The sequence below is a fragment of the Accipiter gentilis genome, unplaced genomic scaffold (genome assembly GCF_929443795.1).
Source record: "Accipiter gentilis unplaced genomic scaffold, bAccGen1.1, whole genome shotgun sequence".
Lineage (NCBI taxonomy): Eukaryota > Metazoa > Chordata > Aves > Accipitriformes > Accipitridae > Astur > Astur gentilis.
The window spans coordinates 1-11,961 of NW_026060960.1; the positions used below are offsets into that span (position 1 = coordinate 1).

Genomic DNA, 11,961 nt, shown 5'->3' on the forward strand with positions numbered 1-11,961 from the left:
CCGGCCACGCCCAGCGCCACGCCCCCCACGATGGCCGCGCCCAGCAGCCCATCTAGGGGGGGAGGGGGGGACACGTCACGGGGGGGGGGGACACACGTCACACCCCCCCCAACCTGTCCCCACCCCCACCCCTCGGGGACACGCGGGGGGCCGGGGGTGCTATGGGGCGCTATGGGGCGCTATAGGGTCCTATGGGGCGCTATAGGGTGCTATAGGGTGCTATGGGGTTCTGTGGGGTTCTATAGGGTGCTATAGGGTCCTATGGGGCGCTATAGGGTGCTATGGGATGCTATGGGGTTCTGTGGGGTTCTATAGGGTGCTATAGGGTCCTATGGGTGCTATGGGGCACTGTGGTTGCTCTGGGGTGTTATGGGGTTCCATAGGGTGCTATGGGGTGCTATGGGGTGCCATGGGTGCTATGGGGTTCTATGGGGTGCTATAGGGTACTATGGGGTGCTATGGGGTGCTACGGGGTGCCATGGGTGCTATGGGGTGCTATAGGGTGGTATGGGGTGCTATGGGGTGCTATGGGGTGCCATAGGGTGTTACGGGGTGCTGTGGGTGCTATAAAGGGGCAGCATGCAGGGCTATGGGGTGCTATGGGGCGCCATAGGGTGCTCTGGGTGGCTGTGGGTTGCTCTGGGTCGCCACGGGTCGCGCTGTGGGGCTGCGGGTCACGCTGTGGGTCGCTATGGGTCACGCTATGGGTCACGCTATGGGTTGTGCTGTAGGTCGCTACGGGTTGCGCTGTGGGTCGCTATGGGTCACACTATGGGTTGTGCGGTGGGTCGCTATGGGCCACGCTATGGGTCACGCTATGGGTCGCGCCGTGGGTGGCGCCGTGGGTCGCTATGGGTCACGCTATGGGTCACGCTATGGGTCGCGCCGTGGGTGGCGCCGTGGGTCGCTATGGGCCATGCTATGGGCCACGCTATGGGTCATGCTATGGGTTGCGCCGTGGGTGGCGCCGTGGGTCGCTATGGGTCACGCTACGGGTGGCGCCGTGGGTGGCGCCGTGGGTCGCTATGGGTCACGCTACGGGTGGTGCCGTGGGTGGCGCCGTGGGTCGCTATGGGTCACGCTACGGGTGGCGCCGTGGGTGGCGCCGTGGGTCGCTATGGGTCACGCTACGGGTGGTGCCGTGGGTGGCGCCGTGGGTCGCTATGGGTCACGCTACGGGTGGCGCCGTGGGTGGCGCCGTGGGTCGCTATGGGTCACGCTACGGGTGGTGCCGTGGGTGGCGCCGTGGGTCGCTATGGGTCACGCTACGGGTGGCGCCGTGGGTGGCGCCGTGGGTCGCTATGGGTCACGCTATGGGTCGCGCCGTGGGTGGCGCCGTGGGTCGCTATGGGCCACGCTATGGGCCACGCTATGGGTCATGCTATGGGTTGCGCCATGGGTGGCGCCGTGGGTCGCTATGGGTCACGCTATGGGTCACGCTATGGGTCGCGCCGTGGGTGGCGCCGTGGGTCGCTATGGGTCACGCTATGGGTCGTGCCGTGGGTGGCGCCGTGGGTCTCACCTCGGCGCATGCGCTGCCGGATGAGGCGCTGCAGCCGCAGCCCCTGCGAGTTGTGGGGTTCGGCCCCCAGCAGCCGCTCCACGTGGGCCAGCGCCCGCTCGTACTCCTGCCCCACGGCCGGGGGGGACGCGGACACGGGGGGGGGGGGGGGACGCGGACACGGGGGGGGGACACACACGGACACGGGGGGGACGCACGGACGCGGGGTGGGGGGGACACAGACGACGACACCCCGTGAGCGCGGGGGTCCCCTGCGTCCCCCCCCAGCCTCCCTGTCCCCCTCTCCCGTGTCCCCCCCGTGTCCGTGTCCCTGCCCCCCCCCGTGCCCCCCCGTGTCCGTGCCCCCCCGTGCCCCCACCTTGAGGCGGTAGTTGCCCAGCGCCAGGTAGAAGGTGTAATCCCGCTGCTCCTCCTTCGTCCCCTTCGGCATCAGCTCTGGGGACACGGGGGGGGGGTCACGGACACGGGGGGGGTCAGACGACACGGGGGGGGGGTGACAAATGACACGGGGGGGGGACAGGGAGACACGGGGGGGGGACACACGGGGCCCGGGTCGGTCCCTGCTGGGTTCCCCTGCCCACGTCCCCTCTGCGCCCCCCAGCCATGTCCCCCCCCCGTCCCTGTCCCCCCCAGGTGCCCTGTCCCCCCCCCCACAGCGGGGCCACCCCATGTCCCCCCCATCCCCATGTCCCCCCCCATGTTCCCCTCCCTGACCCCCCATGTCCCTCTGTCCCCCCCCCCGTGTCCCCAACGCCCCCAGGTGCCCCCCCCATCCCCCTGTCCCCCCCCCCACGTCCCTCCCCCATGTCCCCCTGTCCCCCCCAGGTGTGTCCCCCCCCCTTGCAGCATGTCCCCCTCCGCGTCCCCCTCCCTGTCCCCCCCATGTCCCCCTGTCCCCCCCCATGTCCCCAACCCCCCCAGGGGCCCCCCCCCCTTGCAGCATGTCCCTCCCCATCCCCACGTCCCTCCCTTGTCCCCCCCCATGCCCCCCCCCATGTCCCCCGTGTTCCCCCCCGTGTCCCCAACCCCCCCAGCTGTCCCCCCCCGTCCCCCCATGTCCCCCCCACGTCCCCCCCCCCATGTCCCCCTGTCCCCCCCCATGTTCCCCCCCCCAGATGCCCCCCCTCTTGCAGCACATCCCCCCCCACATCCCCCACCCCCCCAGCTGTCCCCCCCATCCCCACATCCCTCCCTTGTCCCCCCCCATGCCCCCCCCATGTCCCCGTGTTCCCCCCCATGTCCCCAACCCCCCCAGCTGTCCCCCCCGTCCCCCCCTGTCCCCCCCACGTCCCCCCCCCATGTCCCCCTGTCCCCCCCCATGTCCTCCAAGCCCCCCGTGTCCCCCCTCATGCCCCCCTCCCTGTCCCCCCGTGTCCCCCCGTGCCCCCCCCATCCCCCTGTCCCCCCCGTGTCCCCAACCTCCCCATGTGCCCCCCCCCCTTGCAGCACGCCCCCCCTCACGTCCCCCCCCATGTCCTCCAACCCCCCCGTGTCCCCCCCCATGCCCCCCTCCCTGTCCCCCCGTGTCCCCCCGTGCCCCCCCCCATGTCCCCCTGTCCCCCCCCCCATGTCCCCAACCCCCCCCAGGTGCCCCCCCCCTTGCAGCACACCCCCCCACGCCCCCCCATGTCCCCAGCCCCCCGTGTCCCCCCCCGTACCCCCTCCCTGTCCCCCCGTCCCCCCCCCCATGTCCCCCTGTCCCCCCCATGTCCTCCAACCCCCCCAGGTGCCCCCCCCCGCCCCCCCCCCCCCCCCCCGGCGCCCCCCACCTTGCAGCAGGGCCACCCCGCGGGCGACGTCGTTCCCGTAGGGGCTCCGCACCAGCCCCCAGGCGTACTCGAACTGGCAGCGCCGCGACACCGCCCCCCCCCGCCGCTGCTCCGCGAAACGCCGCTCCAGAGCCTGGGGGCACCGGGGGGGCGGGGGGGGGCGGTCGGTCGGGGGGGGTCGGGGGGGGACACGGGGGGACACGGGGAATGGGGGGCGCCGGGTGGGTAGGGGGACATACGGGGAACACTGGGGGGGCACCGGGGGGCACTGGGGGCACTGGGGGGGCACTGGGGGGGTCACGGCGGGGCACTAGGGGTCACTAGGGCAGTCACTGGGGGGTCGGGGGGGCCAACTGGGAGGGGACTGGGGAGATACTGGGAACACTGGGAGGGCACTGGGGGGCACTGGGGGGGTCACGGGGGGGGCACTGGGAGGGGACTGGGGAGATACTGGGAACACTGGGAGGGCACTGGGGGGCACTGGGGGCACTGGGGGGGTCACTGGGAGGGGACAGGGGAGATACTGGGAACACTGGGAGGGCACTGGGAGCACTGGGGGATCACGGGGATCACAGGGATCACTGGGAGGCACTGGGGGAGTCACTGGGAGGGGACAGGGGAGATACTGGGAACACTGGGAGGGCACCGGGGGGGCACTGGGAGCACTGGGAGGGCACTGGGAGCACTGGGGGGTTCACGGCGGGGCACTGGGGGTCACTAGGGCAGTCACTGGGGGGTCGGGGGGGTCACTGGGAGGCACTGGGAGGGGACTGGGGAGATACTGGGAACACTGGGAGGGCACTGGGGGGCACTGGGGGGGTCACGGGGGGGCACTGGGAGGGGACTGGGAGGGGACTGGGGAGATCCTGGGAACACTGGGAGGGCACTGGGAGGCACTGGGAGCACTGGGGGGGCACAGGGGTCAGAGGGGGTCAGGGGGTCACAGGGAATGGGGGGCACTGGGAGGGTATGTGGAGATACTGGGAACACTGGGAGGGCACTGGGGGGGCACTGGGAGCACTGGGGGGGCACTGGGAGCACTGGGGGGGTCACTGGGGGTCACTGGGAGCACTGGGAGCACTGGGGCTCACTGAGGGGGTCACTGGGGGGCACTGGGAGCACTGGGGGCTCAGGGGGGGTCACTGGGAGGCACTGGGAGGAGACTGGGGAGATACTGGGAACACTGGGAGGGCACCGGGAGTCTCACTGGGGGTCACTGGGGGGGCACTGGGCAGCACTGGGGGGTCACCAAGGGGGTACTGGGAGCACTGGGAGCACTGGGGCCTTACTGGGGATCACTGGGGAGTCACTGGGAGCACCGGGGGGTCACCAGGGGGGGTACTGGGAGCACTGGGGGCTTACTGGGAGGCACTGGGGGTCACTGGGACCCCGCGGGGTCAAGGAGCAGAGGTCACGGCAAAGGGGGCGCCGGGGCGGGGCTTATCTCGGGGGCGGGGCTACCGCAGGCGGGGGGCGTGTCCAGCGCGTAGGTGGGCGTGACCACGACCCCCAGGGGTGAGGGTCGGGCCGCGTGGGCGGAGCTAAGACGGGGGCGTGGCCTGGCGCCGGAAGTGGGAGGTGCCAGAGCCGCGCGGGGGCGTGGCCGCGCAGGGGAGGGCGGGGGGAGGTTGCGGGGGGGGGGGGAGAGAGAGAGAGAGAGAGAGAACGGGGGGGGGGGGTCCGCGGGGGCGTGGCCGGGTGGAGGGGTGTGTGGGCGTGGCCACGCCGGGGGGCGGGGCCTCACCATCAGGTCTTCCACCGACACGACGTCGTCGAACTCGGGATCCATCGCGAACCCGGAAGCGCCGCGTCTTCCGCCTCCTCCCTCCGCCGCCGCCGCCGGAAGTGACGGTGCGCTCGCTCCGCGCCCCGCCCCTCTCCTCCGCTCCTGCTCCGCCCCCGCCGCCGGGCCACGCCCCCCCGGCAACGCCATAGCAACGCAGTTGCTATGGCGTTGCCGGGGGGGCGTGGCCCGGCGGCGGGGGCGGTGTGGCCCGGCGGCAAGGTAGGCGTGGCCCGGCGGCGGGGGCGTGGCCCGGCGGCGGGGGCGGTGTGGCCCGGCCACAAGGTAGGCGTGGCCCGGCGGCGGGGGCGTGGCCCGGCGACGGGGAGGCGTGGCCTGGCGGCGGGGGCGTGGCCCGGCGGCGGGGGAGGCGTGGCCTGCCCCCCCTGATCTCCCCTATGGAATTTGGCTGGGGGGATGGGGGGGGGGCAAATTCCTGCGTGCCCTCTGACCCCTGGGGGGTCCCCCCCAACTATTTGGGCCCCCTACTAATTAGGGGGGGCCCCCCCAACCCCCTGGGTCCCCCTATGAACAATTACGCCCCCCCCCCCCCCCCCCCCAATACCTGGGTGCCTTATAAACTTATTGCCCCCCCCCCCAAAAAAAAAATAATCCTCCCCTATGAATTATGGGGGGCCCCCCCCCCCCAGACACCTGGGTCCCTTATTAATTGTGCTCCCCTCCCCCCAAACCCCCCTGGGTCCCCCCCAAATCCCCTTTGTCCCCCATAAACTATGGGGGTGCCCCCCCCCCCCCCGCTTTGGGTCCCCTGTGAATGATGGGGGGGGGCCCCCTATAACTTTTGGGGGACCCCCCCCCCCCCTCCCCAAAACCCACATCCCCTATAACCTCCCTCCCCCAACACCTGGGTCCCTCAGGGCGTGGCGGGCGCGTCACGGGGGCCCGTGGGCGGGGCTGGGGCGTGGCAGCACCCACAAAAGGCCTCCCCCCCCCCCCCCCCCAAAAAATTTCGTGCCCCCCCGGGGCAGCCATGGCCGTGTACCGGGTGCGGGTGAGCACGGGCCCCCAGGCCCTGGCCGGGACCATGGACGCCGTCGCCGTCACCCTGGTGGGCACCCGTGGGTGCAGCCCCCGCACCCCCCTCGACCGGTGGGGGCTCGACTTCACCTGCGGCTCGGTGAGACCCCAAATTTTTTTGGGGGGGGGGGGGGGACACACGATGGGATGGGATACCCGCAGCCCTGGGTCCTGGGGGGGGAGGGGGCGGCACCCAGACCCCTGGGTCCCTTGTTGGGGGGGGGACTGGGGGGCACCCGGATACCTGGGTCCCTTAGTGGGGGGGGGGGGCGCTCGGACCCCTGGGTCCTTTACTGGGGGGACTGGGGGCACCTGAGTCCCTTGTTGGGGGGACTGGGGGGCACCCAAATGTCTGGGTCCCTTAGTGGGGGGGGTCTGGGGGCACCTGGGTCCTCTGTTAGAGGGGTGGGGGGCACCCAGACCCCTGGGTCCCTTACTGGGGGGCACCCAAATGCCTGGGTCCTTTATTGGGGGGACTGGGGGGCACCTAGGTCCCTTGTTGGGGGGACTGGGGGCACCCGGATACCTGGGTCCCTTAGTGGGGGGGGGCACCCAGACCCCTGGGTCCTCTACTGGGGGGACTGGGGGGCACCCAGACCCCTGGGTCCTTTACTGGGGGGACTGGGGGCACCTGAGTCCCCTGTTGGGGGGACTGGGGGGCACCCAGGTGATTTGGCCCCTTACTGGGGGGGCCTGGGGGCACCTGGCTCCTCTACTGGGAGGACTGGGGGGCACCCGGACAGCCGGGTCCCTTACTGGGGGGGCCGGGTCCCTTATCTGGGGGGGGCTGAGGGGACCTGGGTCCTCTCTTGGGGGGGTGGGGGGCACCCGGACCCCGAGGTCCCTGACTGGGGGGAGCCAGGTCCTCTACTGGGGGCTCTGGGGGTGCCTGGATCCTCTACTGGGGGGCACCCAGACCCCTGGGTCCCTTCTTGGGGGGACTGGGGGGCACCCGGACAGCCGGGGCCCTCGCTGGGGGGGGCACGCAGACGCCTGGGACCCCCCCGGCGAAGCAGCCACGGGGGTCTCCGGTGTCCTGGGGGACCCGGGTGTCCGGGGGGGGCCCCCCATAATTTCTAGGGGACCCAGGGGCTGCCCGGGGGGGACACGGGGGGACACGGGGGGGACAGGCTGCGGGGGGTGGCCCAGCGCGGGGGGGGGGGCGGTGATACGGTGACGGCGTACGGCAGCGGGGCGAGCGCTGCGGGGCAGGGACGGTGACACACACGGTGACACACGGTGCTGCCACCACCCGTCGGTGGGACGGGCGCTGTGGGGTGCTGGCGGTGGCACGGTGGCGGTGATGGTGACACGGAGGCGGTGACACGGTGGTGGTGACACAGTGATGGTGACACGGTGGCGGTGACAGTGACATGGTGACGGTGACACGGTGGCGGTGACACGGTGGCGGTGACGGTGACACAGTGATGGTGACATGGAGGCAGTGACACAGTGACGGTGACACAGTGACAGTGACATGCTGGCGGTGACACGGTGGCGGTGACACGGTGATGGTGCGGGTGACATGATGACAGTGCCCCAGTGCCGGTGATGGTGACACGGTGACATAGCGAGGGTGACGTGGCGATGCTGATGGTGATGGTGACACGGCGGCGGCGATGGTGGTGGTGACGCGGTGATGGTGACAGTGCCACGGTGCCGGGGACACAGCGATGTGACTGTGACATGGTGCTGGTGCCGCGGTGACACTGGGATGGTGACACAGTGACGTGATGCTGGTGCCGTGGTGATGGGGCCATGGTGCCGGTGCTGGTGCCGCGGTGACATGATGATGGTGACACGGCAATGGTGCTGGTGCCGGTGACATGACGACATGGTGCTGGCGACACGGTGCTGCTGACATGACGACGGTGACATGGCTACGGTGATGGTGCCACAGCGCCACGGTGATGGTGACACGATGATGCAGATGGTGCCATGGTGCCGGTGCTGGTGACATGGTGACGGTGACATGGTGATGGTGACACAATGATGGTGACACGATGATGGTGATGGTGATATGGTGATGGTGACACGATGATGGTGCTGGTGCTGGTGACATGGTGCTGGTGACACAACGATGGTGCTGGTGACATGGTGCTGGTGACATGGTGCTGGTGACATGATGATGGTGATGGTGCCACGGTGCCAGTGCTGGTGACATGGTGATGGTGACATGGTGATAGTGACACGACGATGGTGATGGTGCCACGGTGCCGGCGCTGGTGCCACGGTGCCGGTGCCACGATGACAGTGACACGGTGCCGGTGCCGAGGTGCCGGGCCGCCGCGGCGCCGCCGTCCCGCAGCGGGGCGGGTCCCGTCGGGCGTGTCGGGCGTGACGCCGCCGCGGCGACGCTGACCGCCCGCGTCCCCCGTCCCGCAGCGTGGCGAGTACCGCGTGGCGGCCCCCCGGGCGCTGGGACGCCTGTTGCTGGTGCGGGTGCACAAGGAGCCCTTCGGGTCCCTCCCGGAAAGCTCCTGGTTCCTGGAGAACCTCTGCGTCTGGCTGGAGGGGGCGGAGCCACCCCCGGCCACGCCCGCCGACGCCACGCCCGCCGACGCCACGCCCGCCCGCGGACCCGCGGGCGGCGGGGACCCGGAGGACGCCGCCGCCGAGGGCAGCGACGCCGAGGAGGGGGACGACAGCGAGGGGGACGAGGCGGCGGGGAGCGACGGCGACGCCGACGAGGACGCGGGTGACGCCGAGGACCCCGATGCCGCCGATGACCCCGATGCCGCCGATGACCCCGATGACGCCGATGCCGCAGGTGACGCCGATGATGTGGGTGACACCGAGGACCCCGATGACGCCGATGACGCCGATGACGCCGAGGACCCCGATGACGCCGATGCCGCAGGTGACGCCGATGATGTGGGTGACGCCGAGGACCCCGATGACGCCGAGGACCCCGATGATGCCGATGACGCCGATGACCCCGATGACATGGAGGACCCCGATGACGCCGATGACGCCGACGACCCCGACGCCGCCGAGGACGAGCCCGGCCCCTTCCACTTCCCCTGCTACCGCTGGCTGCAGGGCTACGGCACCTGGGAGCTGGCCGAGGGCACAGGTAGGGCCACCCGCGCCCCTGGGTGTCCCCCCCCACCCCGGGGGTGTCCCCGTCGTCGTCATCGCCCCCCCGGACCCCCCGGGGTCCCTCACGGGTGCCGCCATCCCACAGCCAAAACGCCGGCGCAGGAGCGTCACCCGCTGCTCCGGCGGCTCCGGCGACGTCACCTCGCCCAGCAGCGGCGCCGGTACCGGTGAGCACCCGCGCGGGGGGGTGCCCGGACCCCCCCCCCACCCCCGACACCTGGGGGTCCCCCCCCAGACACCCGGGTCCCCCCAGTCTGTCCCTGGGGTGCAGCCTGGTTTACCTGGGGGGGGTCTTATTGCCCCCTGGGGGGGGTTATTGCCCCCCGGGGGGGGCCTTATTGCCCCTTGGGGGGGTGTCACCCCCATTACACCCCTTTGGGGGGGTCTTATTGCCCCCCCGGGGGGGTATTTACCCCCTTATTGTCCCCTCAGGGGGCCTGTTGTTGCCCCCAGGGGGGCGCCAACCCCATTATTGCCCCCGGGGGGGTGTTATTGCCTCCCCGGGGGGGGTTTATTACCCCCACGGGGGTATAACCCCCCCTATTTCCCCCTTGGAGGGGCTGTTGTTGCCCCCAGGGGGGGCACTACCCCCATTATTGACCCCCCCGGAGGATGTTACTGCCCCCTGGGGGGAATGTAACCCCCATTATTGCCCCCCCGGCGGGTTTATTGCCCCCCCCGGTGGGTGTAATCCCCCTTGTTGCCCCCCCAGGGCGGTGTTATTGCCCCTGGGAGGGTGTAACCCCCATTATACCCCCCCTGGGGGGCCGTTATTGCCCCTTGGGGGGGGTTACCCCCTTATACCCCCCCGAGGGGGTGTCACCCCACCGTTGCCCCCCCCCCAGGCTGTCCCGCTTCGCCCCGGGGCTGCCCTGGGCTCTGCCCTCCGGGACCCCCCCGGACCCCGACCTCCGCTACTCCGTGCCCAAGGCCGTCGCCTTCTACCTGCGGGGCAGCACCGCGTGAGTGTGACCCCTGACCTCTGACCCCCCCCATGACCCCGAGCCCCTTCCTCCTGACACCACCCCCCCCCCCCCAGGGCCAGCCTGCGCTGCCTGACCGGCAATGGCCCCGCCTCCCCTCCCCATGGGCCCGCCTCCCCCTGCCAAGGCCCCGCCTTCCCCTGCTAAGGCCCCGCCTCTCCTCCCAAGGCCCCGCCTCCCCCTGCCAAGGCCCCGCCTCCCCCTGCCAAGGCCCCGCCTTCCCCGCCAAGGCCCCGCCTCTCCTCCCCAAGGCCCCGCCTCTCCTCCCCAAGGCCCCGCCTCCCGCTGGCAAGGCCCCGCCTCCCCTCCCAAGGCCCCGCCTCCCCTCCCCAAGGCCCCGCCTCCCCCGCCAAGGCCCCGCCTTCCCCTACCCCAGCCCCTCCCTTCTCCCAGCTGGCCCCGCCCTCCCATTCAACCCACTGCCCCCAGCCCCGCCTCCGGCCCCGCCCCTAAGCCCCCAGCCCCGCCCCCTCCCTTCCCACTCCCTGCCTCCTGCCCGGCCCTGTCCCCCCCCCCCTCCGTGTCCCCCCCGTGTCCCCCCGTGTCCCCCCCGTATCCCCACACCCCCTGCCCCCCGCCACGTCTCCCTGTCCCCGCCGTATCCCCACATCCCCTCTGTCCCCCCCACGTCCCCCGTGTCCCCCCCCATGTCCCCACATCCCCCCGTGTCCCCCCCCCCCCCATGTCCCCACGCCCCCCCGTGTCGCCCCCCATGTCCCCACGTCCCCCGTGTCCCCCCCAGGACCCTCGAATCCAAGCTCCGGGGGTTCCTGGACCGTCCCAGCTCCTGGCCCAGCCTGGAGGCCATCGGCCGTGTCTTCTGCTGCTTCCACACCCCCGTCACCGGTGGGGACACGGGGGGGGACACGGAGGGGATGGGGGGACACGGGGGGGACATGGGGGGGACACAGCGGGGTGACATGGGGGACACACGGGTGCCCGGCCACCCGCTTCACCACAAGGGCCACAGGTGTTTTGGGGGGCACCCAGGGGTCTGGGGGGGCACCCAGGCGTTTGGGGGGCACCCAGGGGTCCAAGTGGGGGGCACCCAGGGGTCTGGGGGGGCACCCATTTGTGTTTGTGTCCCCCCCCCCGCAGAGTACGTGCTGCGGCACTGGCAGGACGACGCGTTTTTCGGGGCGCAGTACCTGAGCGGGGTGAACCCCGTCCTGCTGCGCCGCTGCTCCCGCCTGCCCCCCAACTTCCCCGTCACCCCCCCCATGGTGGCACCCAGCCTCGGCCCCGCCACCTGCCTCCGGCGCGAGATGGAGGTCAGCCCCCCCCCGAGCCCGTGGGTGGGGGGTCATGGGGACCCCGGGCTTTGGGGGGGTCCCAAGGGGCTAGGGCAGGGTGGGGGGGTCCCAAGGGTCGTGGGGACCCCGGGGTTTGGGGGGTCCCAGGCACCTGGGGGGGCACCCAGGGGTCTGGGGCAGGGTTTGGGGGGTCCCAAGGGTCATGGGGACCCCGGGCTTTGGGGGGTCCCGGGGGGCTGCGGCCGGGTGGGGGGTCCCAGGGGTCATGGGGACCCCGGGGTTTGGGGGTCCCAGGCACCTGGGGGGGCACCCAGGGGTCTGGGGCAGGGTGGGGGGTCCCAGGGGTCATGGGGACCCCGGGGTTTGGGGGTCCCAGGCACCTGGGGGGGCACCCAGGGGTCTGGGGCAGGGTGGGGGGTCCCAAGGGTCATGGGGACCCCGGGCTTTGGGGGGTCCCAAGGGGCTGGGGCAGGGGGGGGGGTCCCCAAGGGTCATGGGAACCCCGGAACCC

At 72.0% G+C, this 11,961-nt stretch overlaps 2 protein-coding genes across 2 annotated transcripts; one reads left to right on the plus strand and one right to left on the minus strand.

Moving 5' to 3' along the window:
* Window positions 1-4: 4 nt before the first annotated feature.
* On the minus strand, window positions 5-5,199 carry FIS1 (fission, mitochondrial 1; the record flags this gene model as incomplete). The annotated part of the gene is made up of 5 exons (XM_049797482.1): window positions 5,036-5,199; window positions 3,292-3,424; window positions 1,881-1,957; window positions 1,523-1,628; window positions 5-52 (listed from the first exon to the last, which is right to left on the minus strand). Coding segments are annotated over exons 1-5 (409 nt in total), but the record flags the coding sequence as incomplete, so codon positions are not given.
* Window positions 5,200-5,952: 753 nt separating this feature from the next.
* LOC126037219 (hydroperoxide isomerase ALOXE3-like) lies at window positions 5,953-11,468 on the plus strand (the record flags this gene model as incomplete). The annotated part of the gene is made up of 6 exons (XM_049797484.1): window positions 5,953-6,212; window positions 8,498-9,188; window positions 9,300-9,381; window positions 10,060-10,176; window positions 10,940-11,043; window positions 11,296-11,468. Coding segments are annotated over exons 1-6 (1,314 nt in total), but the record flags the coding sequence as incomplete, so codon positions are not given.
* Window positions 11,469-11,961: the final 493 nt, after the last annotated feature.